Source organism: Eufriesea mexicana, unplaced genomic scaffold, assembly GCF_001483705.2.
Source record: "Eufriesea mexicana isolate 0111107269 unplaced genomic scaffold, ASM148370v2 scaffold1767, whole genome shotgun sequence".
Taxonomy (NCBI): Eukaryota; Metazoa; Arthropoda; class Insecta; order Hymenoptera; family Apidae; genus Eufriesea; species Eufriesea mexicana.
In genome coordinates, this window is record NW_016909873.1 from 264725 (window position 1) to 282930 (window position 18206).

Below are 18206 nucleotides of genomic sequence, written 5' to 3' on the forward strand. Positions count from 1 at the left end.
CTTTCTCGATGTAAACAACGATAACCTCTTTTGCATCGGGACAAAATTACCACGCGAAGAAACAAAGCGACTACCTTTTCGTTCGACGCGTTTTTTCTTTTTTTTTTTTTTTCTCAAGTTCCTCTTTTGATGAAAGAAATAAAACTATGATTTTCTCGCGGCGTAGAAATCTTTCAGAGCGTCCAACATTCGAAAACGAAGCAGTCTTGTTGCGTCACTTTCCGCGAGAGGTCGTTCACGCGCCATCACAGCTCGATTCGACAACGAAAATTCGCTTCGTTACGAGATGGCGTGCGAGTGCGCACGTATGTAGTTTGTTTTCACTTTGACCAGTCGTGTCACGTAGCAGAGGTTTATCGTCGATGATATATCGAATTTCGTGAATCTCGTTTCGGAATAGAAACGTTGAGACGCGATATAAAGAAAACTAAACGCCTTAATGGATACGTCGAGCTTTCCAATCGTCAAAATGCAAAGGATAGATACAAGCGGATACGAAAGGATAAATATTTAACATTTCGCGAATAATTCGAAAGGAGTTGACGGAAAATGCTTCAAACGCTACGCGAACGTTCGCAGAAACGCAAGAAATTGCTGGCTCAGACGGTGAGTACGATTCCAGCGCGATGTCGCGTTGTTGAGGTTATGATTTCCAACCTCAAAAAGTTTGCGAAAGGTACGAATTCGTTTCTTCTTGCACGTAGCTAGGTGTTTCTAGCGTCGACGAGTTGCGACAAATTCTTGGCACGGATGTGGACGATTCGCAAAAGAAAAAGATAAAATCCGTAACGGAGAAATCCGAAAACGGAGTAAAAGATTGCAAGAGCGAAGCGGCTCCGACCGACGAAATCGTCTACAAGGATTCGTCGACGTTTCTAAAGGTATGGAAATTTTAGTTTATAGCAAAAGTAAAATCGATCGTTTTCCACATTTGTGTATAAATTTATCGTTTAAGGGGACGCAATCGTCGAATCCGCACAACGACTATTGTCAACACTTTATCGACACGGGACAGCGGCCGCAAAATTTCATCAGAGACGTCGGTCTGGCGGATAGATTCGAGGAATATCCGAAATTACGAGAACTGATCAAATTGAAAGACGACTTAATCGCCGAGACCGCGACACCGCCAATGTATCTAAAGACCGATCTGCTTTCTTACAATTTGAAAGAACTAAATTGCAAGTTCGACGTGATTTTGATCGAGCCGCCGTTGGAGGAATATCAACGCACTTGCGGTGCTACGAACGTGCAACTTTGGAATTGGGATCAGGTGAGTACGGAACGTTTTACAATTTCCTGTTACTCGCGCGTATTAAAAACAACTTCGTAGATAATGGAATTAGATATCGGCGAAGTGGCGGCCAATCGGAGCTTCGTGTTTCTGTGGTGCGGTAGTAGCGACGGATTAGATATGGGACGTTTTTGCCTTCGGAAATGGGGTTTCAGACGATGCGAAGACATATGCTGGATTCGCACCAACATCAATAATCCGGGACACAGTAAAAATCTGGACAGTAAGGCGGTACTTCAGAGAACTAAAGAGCACTGTTTGATGGGCATCAAGGGGACCGTTCGGCGTTCCACGGACGGTGATTTCATTCACGCTAACGTAGACATCGATCTGATCATTTCGGAGGAGCCCGAGTACGGTTCTATAGAGAAACCCGTGGAAATTTTTCACATAATCGAGCACTTTTGCCTCGGTAGACGACGGTAAGAGAAAACCAACAAAACCTTTACCGTACATCTCTTGAATAATAATAATAATAATAATAATAATAATAACAACAACAACAACAACAACAACAATAACAACACGTATCTTTCGCATTCTTTATAGCTTGCATTTGTTCGGACGCGACAGCACCATTCGACCAGGCTGGCTTACAGTCGGACCAGAATTAACCAATACGAACTTCAACGCGGATCTTTATACCAGTTACTTTGCCAACGGTCAAATTACCACTGGTTGTACGGAACGCATCGAAGCTCTAAGACCAAAGTCACCACCGCCAAAGGGAAAAGTTGTCGGTCGAGTTAGAGGCGGTTTCAGCCGAGGTCGAGGTAGAGGAAGGTAAAACGGTTCGCACGCATCGATGCTAGTGTTTCAACCCTCTTCTATACGCGATAAACTTTACACAACTATTTTAATTTCTTTCGCTAAAAGATTCTGTACCACACGAAGAGAACTTGTACCTTTTTTGTATTGTACGATATTTCGCTTTACACATATTGTTATATAGTTTGTTTCGAATATGCCGCGCTACCGAATATTCCAATTCTCTCCGACGCTAGCGTGTAAATATAATTACGCAACGAATTAGTTGACGCGTGGCTATTATCGAAACTAAACTAACTAGAATAGACTCTTTCGCGTCTCGATTCGTCATTTAAGATCAGGTCGCGACGTCTTTGACAGTATACACCGCGTTATATGTAAATACTTTTGTCCATTCGCATCGCATTTGGAATATTTTGTAACGCAAATCAACATACACAACATGTTTGAAATAAAGTTCAGTCGAATCAAAGATCATCGAATATGTGAATGCAACTTTACGTTTAATTGCGCGTATGGGTCGTTTAAGGATTACATCGATCGGATTACCTTTTTGTCGCCAACGATAATCACACGTTAAAAAAGAGATCGACAAGAGACGAGAGACGAGACAACGGCATAATTTGCCGAACGCTTAGTAAATTTTCGACTAATTGCTTAACAACGATTATTATAAAGTATCTTAAGTATACGCATTCTTAAACACAAACGCGATTATTTCGAAACGTTTAGAGATCCGGTCGTGTTACTTTGTACTTTGTGTGTTGAAAATATCGAAATACCTATGAATACGACTAACGATAGTTAACTACATTTACAACTTTTATACGATCCGCGGAAACTTACGAACAAATTTCTTGGCCCCAGTAAAGCTTCCGGTAGTATAGGATACATATTCGGTAAATGGTTCGCGTATCTAAACGCTTCCTATCTAAAACTTTACACGGACTTTAGACGTAAACGAAGAAGAGGAACCGATCATGCTCGACGACGATCGATCTACCTAGCTTCCAATTTGTACACCTCCAAGAACAATGTTCTTCGCTTTTCGTCGCTGAAACGTCGCCAAAATTTTCGATCACTACTAAATATATATATATATACGCTCGATGACTACGATAAATTAAAAATGTCAAATAATTACTCCGATAGTGAGAAATAATATAAACATACTCGTTATGCTGATGCAACGCGTAAAGCGATTAAAACTTTCGAAGAAGACCGAGTATTCTTAACATCGCTGTAACGCTTTATCTGCTTCTACAACCAACGTGAGAATCAATTTTCTCGCTAAAAACGGTAATTAATCGGTAAAAAGAAAAGGAAATTATCTTTCGAATAAAATTAAACAACGAAGCAAACGTATCCGTATCCGTGGCTTAAAATCAACGATCGTCGATACGAGTAAAAGCATCTATACGCGACTATAAAATATATATATCCAACTAATAGCTGTCATCGATATAAAATACAAACGACACGCGAATTCGCGAGAAACGAACGTCTAGGAATTAAAATCGGTCAACGGTACACTATCGGTCGCCGAAAGCATAAGTTACGAGGTATCGACGTTAAGAATCGCGAGTCTTCCTTTCTTTTCTTTTCTTTTTTCCTTTTTTTCCTTTTTTTCCTTTTTTTCCTTTTTTTTTTCTCTTTCCTTTTCACACAGTCTTCTATAAAGCGATTCGCCGAAAAACGATCGCATTTTTTTTTTCTTTTTCTTTTTCTTTTTCTACAAATGTTTCGTATACGCGAAGTGAAAAATCTTACGAATCGTAAAAATAATTGTGGCGAGATTGAGATTGAGATAGATAGATGGAAAGAGAGATAAAGAGATAGAGATAGATAGATAGAGAGAGAGAGAGAAAGAGAGAGAGAGAAACGCAAACAGTATGAAATTCTACCAGTATTTAAGAAGAATACGGATATGTATATGTAGCGGTGGACTGGTAGACGCACAGGCGGAACTCGTTGATTATCATCGACTGCTCGACGATTTTCGTTCGTTCTCGTGAGTAAACGATGAGTCGCAGTCGGATGGACCGTTTTTCGAGAGTGGAATTTAGCTCTGATCGGTCACCATCGGTCTACAGTTTCAAAGTCACAAATAGGTGGACTCCCCTGTAAGCAGAGCCAGCGTGAATTACTTGAAAATTTGTGATATTAGCATATATAGTTAAGGAAAGGCTAACGCAACGTCGCGTCGAACGGATGCGTACCTGTGTAGAAATATTTAAATTTCTGCGAGTGCGATTGGCAAGGATCTCGGTTTTCCTCGTTTCCTACCGCATGCACAGCGTTTCCTAGCGTGTTTCATAGCAACAAACAAAAATCATCGTTAAAACATCGATATTCGCGTATCGGTGAGGAAAAATCGAAATGGGAAGAAGGAAGAAAAGAAGCGAAAGAGAATGCAAAAGTATGAAACGGAATAGAAAGTGGCAGCGTGCTAATCTACTCGCGTTCTCCGATGTTCGATATTCGGATAATAAACGATCGAAAAAGATGGAGGGAACGAAATATGTATGTGGAGAGTTGTATTCGTATACAATATCACAGAAAAAAATAATGCATCTTATTTATATTTTGAACATTCCGCATGAATCATATAAAAGTTAGTTTTAAGAGATATCACTTATAAAACGGTATTCATGAGCCTCGTATGAGAAAAAATATGTCCGAGAAGCGTGTACGTTACAAGAAGTAACAATATGGTACATACGTATGCCATAATTATTGGTACGTAAAAACGTATTTAGTAAGTTTACCTTCATCGTTACTTTTCCAGAGTAAATGACTGAGATTATTAGTTCATCAGCGAACCAACGGGTGCGAATAAAATAGTTCGAGCGAGGTAAATTTACTAAAATTCGTTCGAGGTAATCCAAAAATCGCCACTTGATAACGCGAATACGCATTTCGTTCGTTTTCACACGCTGTTTTTCACTTTTGCACGCATGCGCTCTCTCTCTCTCTCTCTCTCTCTCTCTCTCTCTCTCCCCCTTTTTCTCGGCTTCTCACACACGCATGTACTCGCTCGCGTACGCGCGCACTCACTCACTCACCCGCTCGCTCGCTCGCTCGCTCACTCACTCACTCACTCAGTCCCTCACTCAATCAATCAATCAATCAGTCAATCATATACATGCCCACAGACGCGTGCTCTCTTCTGCTCCACCTGCCTACCTCCGCATCCCTCTCTCACACCTTTTCGTTTTTCCTTTCATTCTGTCGATCATAAAACTCGATTTCAATGACAAAAAGAAAGTCAGACACAGGATTAAAGATAGATTCTGAAATACGCGTGATCGGAATTTATTCTAAAAACAAGAACGCGCGTCCTTTTCGACGCATTCTTTTCGACATGCTTACGCAAACCGCGTACCAACGTATTTATCGTATCGTAACTAATTCTATCGAAATTTCGTAACCTTACGATAGCACGTTATATCAACGAACGAGAAAGATACGAACGAAAAGATGCACGAGCGAACGATAACGAACGTCATGGTTTACGGGTTTAATCGTGCGCGCATATTGGCGAATAGCCTCGTCTAGCTGTCACGCCTCGAGCCTATGCGATCGATCTATACTCGTGAAATAGCAAAAGAGAGAAAGCGTTAACGGTAAGCCAGTGTGAAATTCTCTTGGATCCGATACGTTTCCTTCGGAAGAAATTAGCTTTGGCTGGTATGTATCTCTCCTCCTTGTCGCGTATACGTCTCGATCCTATACATACTACCCGATCCATTTCCCGATCTATCGTGATTTCACGCGCGTCACTCGTACGGATCCCAATCCTATTGTCGATCAAAGCACGAACGAAAGAAAGAACGGATAAATGGGAGAATGACTGTATGAGCGAAACAATAAGAAACGCCAACTAGATCGATGATGCATACGACGTGGTTGTCGTCGTTTAGCTGCACCGAGTTACGGACTATCATCGTATCGCAACGTACAAGCTATGAATTAGGAAAGGACGGCGTCAGAAACGATACTTGTTGCGTTCTCTGTGCTCTTTCGTATCCTTCGCATACTCGATCAAACGAACTCGATTCTCCTTCGGAAATCATAAGGATTCGCGTACTTGGCAAATAGCAAGTAAACTACGAAATTTCTCGTTCGAACGAAATTTCATGGAAAAATCGATCTACGTAGCACGCGTTACCACGTACGCAGACGAGCACATTCGATTTTACAAAAGCCTAACGCGCGAATCGTTCGTCCGCGAACATGGCAACGTTAGACCGGCCGTGGTCGATTGTTCGATCCCAAGACGCGGATAGCTTTCGAGTCCGACTATTTTGCATTTTCCCGAAATAGCGTTGAACGAACAACCACCGAAAATATCGATCGTCAGACACTTACAGCGAGTAGTCGGTTTAGAATCCATTCGACCCGAACCTCGATGTCGTGCGTCCGACTTTGCTGCAGGGAGAACGAAAAATTGCCAACTCTACATCGAATAGTTGCACGCTTCTACTTTTCACGGTACGAATCACAAGTTTCTCATAAACGTCTTAAACCCTCTCGGACGAGGGTAAAGATTTTTACGCGCACCACGATCACGAGTCGAAACGAGAAACATTGCACGGCGAAATTTTTCGATAGCTGTGCGATATTTCCACGACTCGAGCACGATACGTTCTACATCACTCGTTTCTTCTCTTTTCGTTACGCTCTTTTTCTTATTTTCATTCCTTCTTTTTCGTATTATATATACACAAACATCCGATCGCAGGGATTCGTCAGACAAGATCGTTCGATACATTTTTCTCAGGAGATCTGCCATGGTCGGTAAATGTTTGCTAAATTATACCGAATATCGTTAAAAAACATAATTTTACGCGTTTAGCAAGTACAGTGATACAATGTGTATCGAGTCGATCATCCTTACAGAGGAAAAAAGGTTAATGTAAAACTAACGATAAACATTATCGTCATCGAACGATGAACCAAGCAACATTATTGTCCTCGTTGTCATCGTCATCGGAATAGTCACCGTCATTGCCTTTGTCTTTATCTTAAATCTTTGTCTTGGGTCGTTGTCGTCCGTCGTTGCGGTCGTCGTTGCGGTCGTCGTTGCGGTCGTCGTGGTGGTCGTCGGATACCGATATTGTTATAATTCTCGTAAATATTGGTGTTGCCAATGTTGCCTTTGTCGTTACCGTTCTTATTGACTTACAATTTAATAATGTTACGAAAATAATCTTGCTTTTTTCTTTACAGCATTATTCTCCCATCTGGATTCATAATCTATATAAAGACTCTTTCTCAGCCTATAGTCCAACTCGGGTATTCCTTCGAAACACTAGCCATTGTCTCGTATTCGTGAGAACGCGCAACTCGACTAAACAGTAATGTCCGCAAGGAATACCGTCGATCGCGTTAATTCACCCACGAAACAATGTTAAATGTTACACAAGCCGCTTTATATGCTAATACAGTGTGCCGAGCTTGGAATTTCTCTTTAACGTTTACATTTGTTCTTTCCTTTCGTAGCATTAACTCGTTGCTTCTCTTTTTTCCGTTCCCTTTTCGAATCTTGGAACAGATTCAACGACGTTTCGCCCAGAGAATTTCCAACTCGTTCGTGATAAATATAAAATATGCCCTTTAAAAAAACATTCGTTTATATTTGATGCCTGTATATAAATTTCGAAAAACTCTAAGACCCAACGCATCCAAGAAGAGGAAGCGCGCGCGCGTATGTGTGTGTGTGTGTGTGTGTGTACGGGTGTGTGGGAGTGTGTCGTGCGAACCAAAAGGATGGGCGCTTGTCAAAAAATTTTAAAACGAATCCTTAAAACAACGTATCCTTAAAACGCAAACTTTCCAAGTACAAAATAAAATTTCTGTATCGGTATAAACGTTTCTTTGGCTTGTTGGATCCAATATGCGTCATCTAACAACACTTTACATATCGTCGAAAGGACACGATAATTTGATCGAACGTAACATTCCAATCGATCGGATATCTTCGATGATAAAGACAATAGTCGAGTTTCTAACGTCCGCGCGTTATTACGCGAGCGACAGCAATGTCGAAGAACGTAGAGGGATGACTGGCGATGGACTCATAAAACATCTATCATTCCTCCGTCTGAGAGAAGGCGGTATCGTCCAACACGCTGGTCCATGTCCACTAGGGGTGAACAGACATATAGAGAGACAGTTGGTCAATATCGTGTAATTGAATTTTTAGAACGATTCTACGTCTAAATACAATACGGTGCGGTGCGGTGCGGTGCGGTGGAGGGCAAAGTGACATCACGAACAAATATATATATATAGATATATATATATATATATCTTCTCCTTCCCTTCTTTATTTCGTTTCAAGCAAATATCTATCTCTCTCCCTCTCTCGTTATTTTTCTATCTATTTATGCATCTATCTATTAGACTATCTATTCATATGTCCATCTGACCATTTATCTATCTATCTTTTTCACTGTGCGCGCGATATTTATTCTTTTCTTTTTTCTTTCCTCCAAAGTTTGCGTTTCGTCATTTTTTGTCGACGATACACACGCGAAACGAGAGAAACACGCGTTAACGATCAACGATCGAATAGATCAGCCAACACTCGTACCCCCACCGTATTAAATTCGTAATAAGATTTAACGCGATAACGAGACAACACCACGTAGCACTACATTCGAACATGCGAAAGAAAAGAGGAAATGATAAAGCCGATGCATCCAGCAAATCACATTAAAGTATACAGCATTCTCGAAGGTAAGAAGCGAAAAAAGAATATGGAAAATGCTTTCAACCGTTGCGTAAACGAGCGAAAGAAACGTACAAGATAAGAGAGCTTCTACGACTAGGCAAATAAAATAGCGAAAAAATATCTGCGTGATCGAGGTTTACGATTCAACTTGGAATACTGTCAAACGATAATATGATCTACTATGCTCAAATCTTGTATTCGACGGAAGCACATTCTGATACATTCGCAAAACACACGCCAACGCAAGAATGCTACGTTTCCATCTCGTGCAGCAAGGATTCGAAACTAGGCAAAATGTAGCGACGTTTAATTACGAAATGCTACTAGCAAGTGTCACACCGACATACGAATGCATACAGAAATTCAAACACGGTCTCGCAAAGGCCAATTACGTTACTGTTCTAGCAAATTATTTAGAATGTGCTTCGTGTATACGTACAACGTTTGAGCCCGATCGATGAGTCAAGCACTTCATAGTCCTCCCGTACATAAGGAACTATAAGGAGAAAGCGTTACAAACCATGTACACGTTTTATTTTTTACCAATCGAGAGGGAACTAGTATATAGGTACAAACAAAGGGGCAAGGAACCAATAGGCAAGTACTAGATAAATAAAAATTTCTCCAAGTATTAAACTCTTTGGGTGAAGTTTGCATAATAGAGAGAGAATTGGTAGACGTAAGTAAAAAGATCTAAAGGTGTAACTATTTTATAACTGCAATGCATGTATAACATTATCCTTAAAATATTTGTTACAAGAATACATTTATAATATAAGAATACGTTTAAGAACCGCTAATATTTTATTTACGATATCGATAATAGTAAGAATAAGAATACTAATAATACCACTACTACTACTACTACTACTACTACTAATAATAATAATAATAATAATAATAATAATAATAGTAACGATAATTATGATGGTGACGATGACGATGAGGGTGATGATAATAGTAATAAGAATAATTATTATTATTATAACAGTAATAATAAGAATAACGAGAGAGGTGATCGTTTGGTTTCTGGTAACGGCAATGCTACCCGAGTAGATCGCTCGCAGCGCGGAAAGAACCTACGGAGAACCAAAGATGAACGGACCCAACTTTGTGTCCACGATTTTGGAGACCATGCGACAAGTTACGTCTAAACAGAGGAATGTCGGTACAGCCATTACAAATGGATTGCAACGGATCGTCGATTACTTTCTTGTAGTTGCGATCCATCGAAGCAGAAAGTTGTGCAAGAGTTAAACGAAGAATAAAAAGAAGTTTGACAATTGCGAAAAGAATCGTATAAAGATCGAACGAGTACGGTGCTTAGGATACGAGTATACTATGCGAGAATATGGAGAATATAGTTTTGCACAAGATGTGATCGGAAAATCTCGGTCGAGCCTCTGCATGACAGAAACATTAATGACGATGTCGCCGCGGTCGTGAATGCCCGTAACACCAATCTAGCGCGAATAAAGCTAAATCAAATTATAACGAGAATCTACTGGCAAGGGATGGCAAGAGACTTCAGCTGGCACTCTCGAAAACCACGATTGCCATCGTCGTTATTTTCACAAGGACGAAGCTCTCGAGTTTAAACTAGGCGTCAAAGTGGCCAGGACTAATCCGTAAAGCGTACGATAAGATGGTAGCAGTGACTAGTAGCACCGAGCAAGCTACTGGCCAACGTAGAAGCCATGCAAAAGAATATCGTTGACGGATACAGCCGAGTCCAGAACGCAAGAAAGTACGTGGCTTCCGTCCAACTACGATCGGGGGGTATCGTCAGCATAGATCTGCCTGCTTAAGAACACAAGGACATCTTTGGTCGGAGCACGGAGTTGAGCAGAACGATAGCTGCAACAACGATAGGGGTGACCACGCTAATGAACGATGAATGGTACCGTTTATAAAGGGTCTAGGCTCCCGGATAAAGTGGGGTTACAGAGCGGGCAATTTCTACGTGACTCAGTTCTCGACGAGACACGCATATTTTCGGACGTACTTGCACAGGATGAGCAAAACGAGAAGTTACCTCATCAGTGCCGATATCGCAGAATGGACGAGGACGACTCGCGACGCATGTCTTACCGGTGCGACCGCTTCTTCTTCGTTGAAGGAACGGCACTTATCGACGAAATAAGGCTCGCGATAACATCGTGCGGGTAATATTCAAAGATGAAGGGGATTAAGCAAAGACAAGAAGAATTAGAAAGGTATTACGGCATAGTACAGCACGATCTATATCGAAGTAATACGGAAACAGTTCCAGCCGAGTTCACTATGAGAAAGGGAGGTAGTCTTTAATACGGTCGCCACGCACGATAATTCCACATAATCTAGCACCGCGAACCCTGCTAGGTACTTTTTCAAAACATTTTCCATCTGTCGTTGAAAAGAAAGAGAAAATAACGATAATAATATTAATAGTAACAATGGTAATAATGATGATGGTAATAACTATAACAACAACAACAACAACAACAACAACGACGACGACGACGACGACGACAACAAAAATAATAATAATAGTAATAATTATGACGATGATAATGATGATTATGATGATGATGATGATGATGATGATGATGGTGATGGTGATGATGATGATGGTGATGGTGATGGTAATGGTAGTCGTGGTGTTAATAAGAATAATGGCGGTAATAATAATAAAAATAGTATCAGTAACAGTAACAGTAACAGTAAGAGCAGTAGTAGCAGTAGTAGTAATAGCAGTAGTCGCTGTAGCAACAGCAGTATAGTCGTAATAATAATAGTAATAGTAGTAGCAATAACAACGATAATAATTATGACGATGATTATAACGACGACAATGAGAGGTCGATGGCAACGACGATGTGGTCGATGATAATGGCGATAACGATGACGATGACGACGACGGTGATAATCATAATAATAATAATGATAATCATAATAATCATAATAATAGTAATAATAATAATAGTAATAATAAAAGTAGTAGTAGTAGTAGTAATAATAATAATAATGATGTCGATGATGATGATGATGATGATGATGATGATAATGAGAATAATAATGACATTAATAGTAATAATAGTAATAGTAATAATAATAAGAGCAATAACAAGATAATAATAATTAATAATAAGAATATATAAAGATATAGCAACGATATAATTAATAATCATAAGTATAATAGTATCACAAAATAATCGTTACAGCATATGTAGTAGAGATGTCGTCTATCAGTTTCATAAATTTCAAATATTACAAACATCCGATAACTACGATTATGTACTACCAACATGCAGCGATACAAAAACCAGAATAAAATTAGGGTGTATCGAAGTGTTTTAATATATCATAGTCCTAGACATACGCCGAAAAAACGAGATATCGTTTTGTCTATTTGTAGTTTAAACAGTGACAATGGTGACAAGTTTTCTTTCATCTTCGCATACTCATGCATGACACGTTAAAATTACGAAAATTATTAAGCACGTACAAGAACTACAATCTATAAGGTGAACAATTCAGAAAGGAACTATCGACAAACGATACAATTTCCAACAATTGAAAATCATCTGAATATCTAATCCCTGCATGGTTAAAAAATTGTCCAATTATTATAATATTTACTACATATTTACAAAATTAGCACGTATAAAAATCTAAAATCACCGTGTATCAACAGCTTCGAAGATATCTTTCTATCTATACGATATTATTCCGTGTCATTTGGAATTTCGTATCTCCGTTATGCTTTCTTCGCTAATGCAATTATATTAATAACAACAATCACATATAAGTTTCATCGAAACATTCGTAAGTTTTCTATTTTACTCTCATGCACAACCTACAACCTTACGATCTTTTACGCAGTTACATCGTATATAGAAATTTCAATTCATCACATGTTCAAATGCGTAAATCAATCGGCAGAAAGAAGTAAATTAAAAACTTTTCAAACAACTATAAATTTCGTGATTTTCCATCGCGTCATTTTCGAAAAAACTTAGAATACTTGAAAAGAAGAAAGAGAAAAGGAAGGGGGCAGGGGAGAGGGAAGAGGGGGTCGGAGGGGTGAAGAAATGTGATTTACCAAGCCCGACAAAGAACAACCAGACGAAGGGTTCGAGATTAACGTACTGCGTACGCGTTTAATCGAAACGCGTGAATCTGTATATGATCGGACAGAAAAGAAAGATTCGATGCGAATAAATTGAAAGGTAATAAGCTTTATAAGGAAAATGAAAATAAAGCGAATAGGTGAAGCATGCCCGTGAAGAAACTTTATCTACGTATCGAGTAACAAGTTTCGACTCTAATTTATTTCTCGATAGTGTATATCGCTGCCCAACGTACACACGTATTCGCTTCGTGATCATGTCCATAGACGCTTAAATCGTGTCTGCATAGCTGTTCAAATATTCGTGAAAAGTAATTATACGTAGCCAATAGAGAAATAATTTTGTCGGTAAATCCAATATTAGGACACTGTCAAATTTTCCTACAATATGTGCAATGCTTCGCATCCCGTATCGCAAGTATTATAATTTCGTAAAGCTACTACCACGCGTATATATTTCATTTCTACGTAATTATTATTATTATTCGTATCACAAATTTCAATTTCAACGAATTCGTAATTCAATGAACGATTTTCCAGTCGATATTCGATACGAACGAATTAACGGTTCCACTATAATTCAACGCGCGTAAAATATCAGTTTTAAGACCGCATTTTTAAAACGGAATTTTACGCGGTTGTGGCAAATATTTTCAATGTATATTCGTTGCGGATTTCCTGTGACTACGTCGATACTAGATATTCATTTACAAGAAAAAAGGAAAAGAAAAACGGGAGACGAACAGAAATAGAAAATAACATATGTCTCTGAAATTGCATGATACTTATATGTAAGAAAAACAAGTTAATATCCTTAGGATAATGTTACTCCGTTAGGTAATTTCTAAATGTTTGTACAAGGATATAACCTTTGTATTGTATTGACAAAACAAAGATTCACACGCGATAATTTCCGAGATAGAATACGATAGCTTAATCGAAATTAAATGTACCTTGTCATCGGTATAAAAATCATGTTTGCTAGATATCAAGGAATACGAGTTTAGAAAATTGCACAGCCTGTTAATATTTAACATATTTCTATTACGAAATCGAAAGGATGAAATTTTCTGTACATGTAAATGTGTTATCTTACAACTTTTGACTACAACCCTCCACTCAAATCTACGCGAATTAGCTTTGCTATTTCAAAAATATTAACGACCATCACAGGGTATAAGGCAATCAGGATACATTTAAGTTGTCCGTTTTCTTCATAATGCCACGAAGAATACAAGTACAAACGGTAAGATGTTACGATTACAAATTGTCGCGTTTCTTATTCCCGTACTTATCGTATTGGTCAATTATCTTCTAGAAGTTGACTTTGTCATACAGTTACAAAACAAATACTAGATTCGTACATAGTACGTTATTACATAATTAATTGCATAAACGCAAAAGACGGCACTTTCTTTTCAACGCTAATTGTAAGAATTCTCTTATTCGATATATATATATATATCAAATTGTTCTTCTACTTCGAATAATATTCTAATAAACAGTCAATGAGAAAAAATATTTGAAAAATCTAACGAAACATAAATGAAACACATACATATATCTATTTAATAGTCGTAATATAGATTCATTTGCTTTTTCAATGATCTTTAATAAATACCCAATAATCCCTACGTAGAAAAAAAGAATCGTAACTCTCGAATACTGGAACATCTTAATATTTTGCAAATAATATCTGTTATGCAAAAACATACAATATCTTAATTGCAATTCTAGTTCAGAACATTCGATGAAATTTTTCATATCGCCTATTACATATATTATTATAACGTTAAACTTTTCTGTTAAATAGTGATAAGATCGATTATTCAACTACAACTTTGAAACAATTACAACAAAGTATTAAAAATTCATTCGGCAAGTATTATCTTGCCAAAAGAATAATGAAATATTTTAGACATTCTACCGATTTCTTAAAATTTTCTTTCCAAAGTATCTTTCAAAGCTCTTTGTCTTTATTCTTCGAAACTGATCAGTCTAAATCGTTCTATCAACTCATAACATTGTTCAACGATAAAGGATATTAGGTAAAATCGATGCATTTAAGAACTGATCGAATGCTAATTTTTCATGCTGGCATAACAAAGGAAAACTAATAGCACGATCTGGTTTCACATAAACCTGTAAAGCTCGGATGCCCGTTCAGAAAACTCAGTGTTTTAAGTACAAAATATTGTATCTACGTACGTATGTATATGTATGTATGTATGTATGTATGCATATGTAGTCGCGCGCGCGGGTTGTGTGGATTGTATATGTATGTGAATTGCGTGCACGCACGCGCGCGCGCGCGCGAGTGTTATGTGTCTAACGTGGCTGAACGTACGAGAGCTGAAGAACGTTTCACATTGCCAGTACTTTGCCGATGGCTACTTCTACTTTTATCCCCACGTGAGAGTAAACCCTTTGCAGTTTCTCTGAAACTAGCTCTTTGGTGGATACTAACGTGTGTACGGCTACTGCTGTGTGTAAGAGGATGGTGATTCACCACCAGAGATGCAGAGGACTCACCAGATTCCCCATCTTCATCTCCCGTTGTATCTCCGGTTGTATCGCATTCACTACTGTCTGCTTCGCTCGATTCACTCGGAGTATCTTGTCCTCCCATTCCTATTTGTATATCCTCTCCTGTTCTATTTGTCGTCGTTGGTACAGCTTGCGATATATTACCACCCATTCGATGCATAAATAAGCTAACCTACAACAGACATCAAACCAATCAGTATAACATATTTGACAAAATTCAGATTAATATTAAAATATATATTTAACGCATCGAGTATAAAATACACACGTGTTTGCAATACACGTACACTTACTTTAAAATCCGCACTGTACACTTTGTGATGTTTATCTTTGTGTGCGTCATCTAAACCCCATTTATCTATACTTAAAACAAGAGTAGGTGGCATAGGTCCGAGACTAGCTAGCGATCCGGCTCTGGGTTTTATATGCGGCATAACTACTGGTAATTCCATAGTCGTACCATCGCAACTCAATGCCCTAGTTGAACGCTCAACTGGTAACTCTCCGTTATCGTATTCCGGTGTTAAGTAGTCCCGTACGAAAAATGTATTGAACCAAAAATGAAACAACTTCTCCTAAATAGCAAGCAACGAAGGATTAATTTTCATTACCATATTATCAATCCTACATGTTATTTATTTTAATAAGCGTAGAATAAATACCTTTCGCTTCATTTTTGGCCTATTAAAGAAATCCATTCTTATATCTCCCGTCAATGCTACGCTATGTTTCAAAGGAATGCTAACTGTACGCATTCCTTTCCGTACTTCCACTATGTCGGAACTAAATATCTTTTTTTTAGATTCAGATATTACACAATGCAAATCTAAAATAGAAAAACTATATGTAATCATATTTTGCGTTTTATTCTTTCAACGTATGCGAAATACTTCGTTATTCTTACATCCTTGACCTCCGTGAAAAATCGGCGCGGGATCCAGTTGTATTTTTCGTAACAACAATGTAACCGGTTGATAATTTAATCCTTCTTGTACAAGAGTAGCGTAATAATCGACATACCTCCTCTGTGATGGTATTGTTACCCCTTTCCTAATAATAAACAACATCGATGAAATATCTGTATACGCACGATGAGAATATATTATAACACATAGTGTAACCACCTGTCGTGTGTTCTTTTAGTTCCATAGTAATTAAGGGCTTCTGTGGCAGTGGGAAATTGTTTAGTATGAAGAAGATAACAGCACACCATTACACCTGTTCGACCTTTACCCGCCTTACAGTGAACTACAGCCACATTTTCTTGATGCCGAGAAAGCCACTCGTGCACATCTTCGCAGAACGGTCTAATTTGATCCAACATTGGAGGATTATGATCATCGAACGCGTATGTAGCTACTCTTTGCTTAAATTTCTTAAAATCATACGACCTCTCTGAACATCTAAAAAAAATGCGTTTGATTTAAAATTCCTTTTTTCTTAACTCTTCCAACTAATAAAGGAGACAAGACAACAAAACAATTAATGAAAGTATGAAATGCTTACAGATTGTAAATCTTATAATGATCTTTATGTCTAGATTCCAACAGTTTAACAACATCATCTATATGATTCCTATACACTCCTTCTAACTTTTCTGCTGGGAAACCCATTGCTATTAAGTTATCTCTTATGTCTGTTATTAACATACTCTTAGTTAAGAAATATAGTCAAAAAACTAAAGCGTATTAAAAAATTATTCGTTCTACTTCATCCGTGAGGCAAGTGATTATGATAAAAGGATACATGTGAGATCAAGGTCAAAACCATCCTCTGTGAAACGCCTACGACGTTTGCTCACCATTCCCTTGATACGGTTGGTCATCTTCATATTACTAATAGTGTTGGACATACTTGGCTGACTGAATTTCCAAATGCCTACGTCAGCTTGAATAATTTCAGTCTCCACTTCTTCTTTACAACACCTTTCTTCTGTTTCCTGCTTTTCAAATAACTTTTTTGCCTAAAGTAAAAAAATAATTTATTTCCTATTATCTATACCGTTGCTATTGTTGAAGTACTTTATACCAAAAATAACAAATTTTACCTGTGGCTTATAAGCCGAGGCGTCACAAGAGCCCAGTTCTGGTCCTCTTTGTTCCTCCAGACAAACATGGAGGGGTGTTACTGATGCAGAGATATGTTCTGAGATTTTATTATTCAGCCTGCTGCCTGTAGGTCTCCTGCAGGAAAAGCATACACCCATTAATTCCCAAAACATGTGCTTTTTTTATCATCCATCTCATCAAGTTCTTATCTTCCTTTGCAATCGCTCGTCACATAATTATAATTTGATAATAATGTCACTATGACCATCACCAATTCGATGTAACAACTATTTTATAATTTACACAAAAGTAGAACTTTGTACAATTTGAGCACTGTACACAACACGATACACTAATAAACACTATGCGAGTGCTCAACTCAACAATTCAATCATGAATAATCGTAAACTTTTTAGGAAACATTAGACTTATGAAACAAACAGAAACATTTACCACATTATTCAAACTAATTTTTTACGCAAGAAATGATAACAAAATGACAAGATTACCCATCACCATCGCTAGAGGAAAATTACAAAAATCTGATGATAAATCACCAATTACAATAGATTCAATATACATATTTATATATACACGCACACCAACACATATACATAGATATATATCTATACATACATTCAGCAAACATACATCCATATATACATACATATTTAAATATATAAATATATATATTTATAT

The 18206-nt window shown here is 38.1% G+C and overlaps 2 protein-coding genes across 2 annotated transcripts; one reads left to right on the forward strand and one right to left on the reverse strand.

Moving 5' to 3' along the window:
• Positions 1-479: 479 nt before the first annotated feature.
• Positions 480-2534, forward strand: Mettl14 (methyltransferase like 14). The gene is made up of 5 exons (XM_017901851.1): positions 480-606; positions 705-881; positions 956-1273; positions 1334-1716; positions 1844-2534. Exons 1-5 carry the CDS (start codon positions 550-552, stop codon positions 2079-2081), a joined length of 1173 nt encoding a protein of 390 aa, XP_017757340.1. The 5' UTR covers positions 480-549; the 3' UTR covers positions 2082-2534.
• Positions 2535-7785: 5251 nt separating this feature from the next.
• Positions 7786-17649, reverse strand: Pten (phosphatase and tensin-like protein). Its single transcript, XM_017901850.1, has 9 exons — positions 17507-17649; positions 17206-17422; positions 16966-17095; positions 16584-16862; positions 16364-16509; positions 16122-16285; positions 15753-16034; positions 15445-15631; positions 7786-8210 (listed from the first exon to the last, which is right to left on the reverse strand). Exons 2-9 carry the CDS (start codon positions 17309-17311, stop codon positions 8143-8145), a joined length of 1362 nt encoding a protein of 453 aa, XP_017757339.1. The 5' UTR covers positions 17312-17422; positions 17507-17649; the 3' UTR covers positions 7786-8142.
• Positions 17650-18206: the final 557 nt, after the last annotated feature.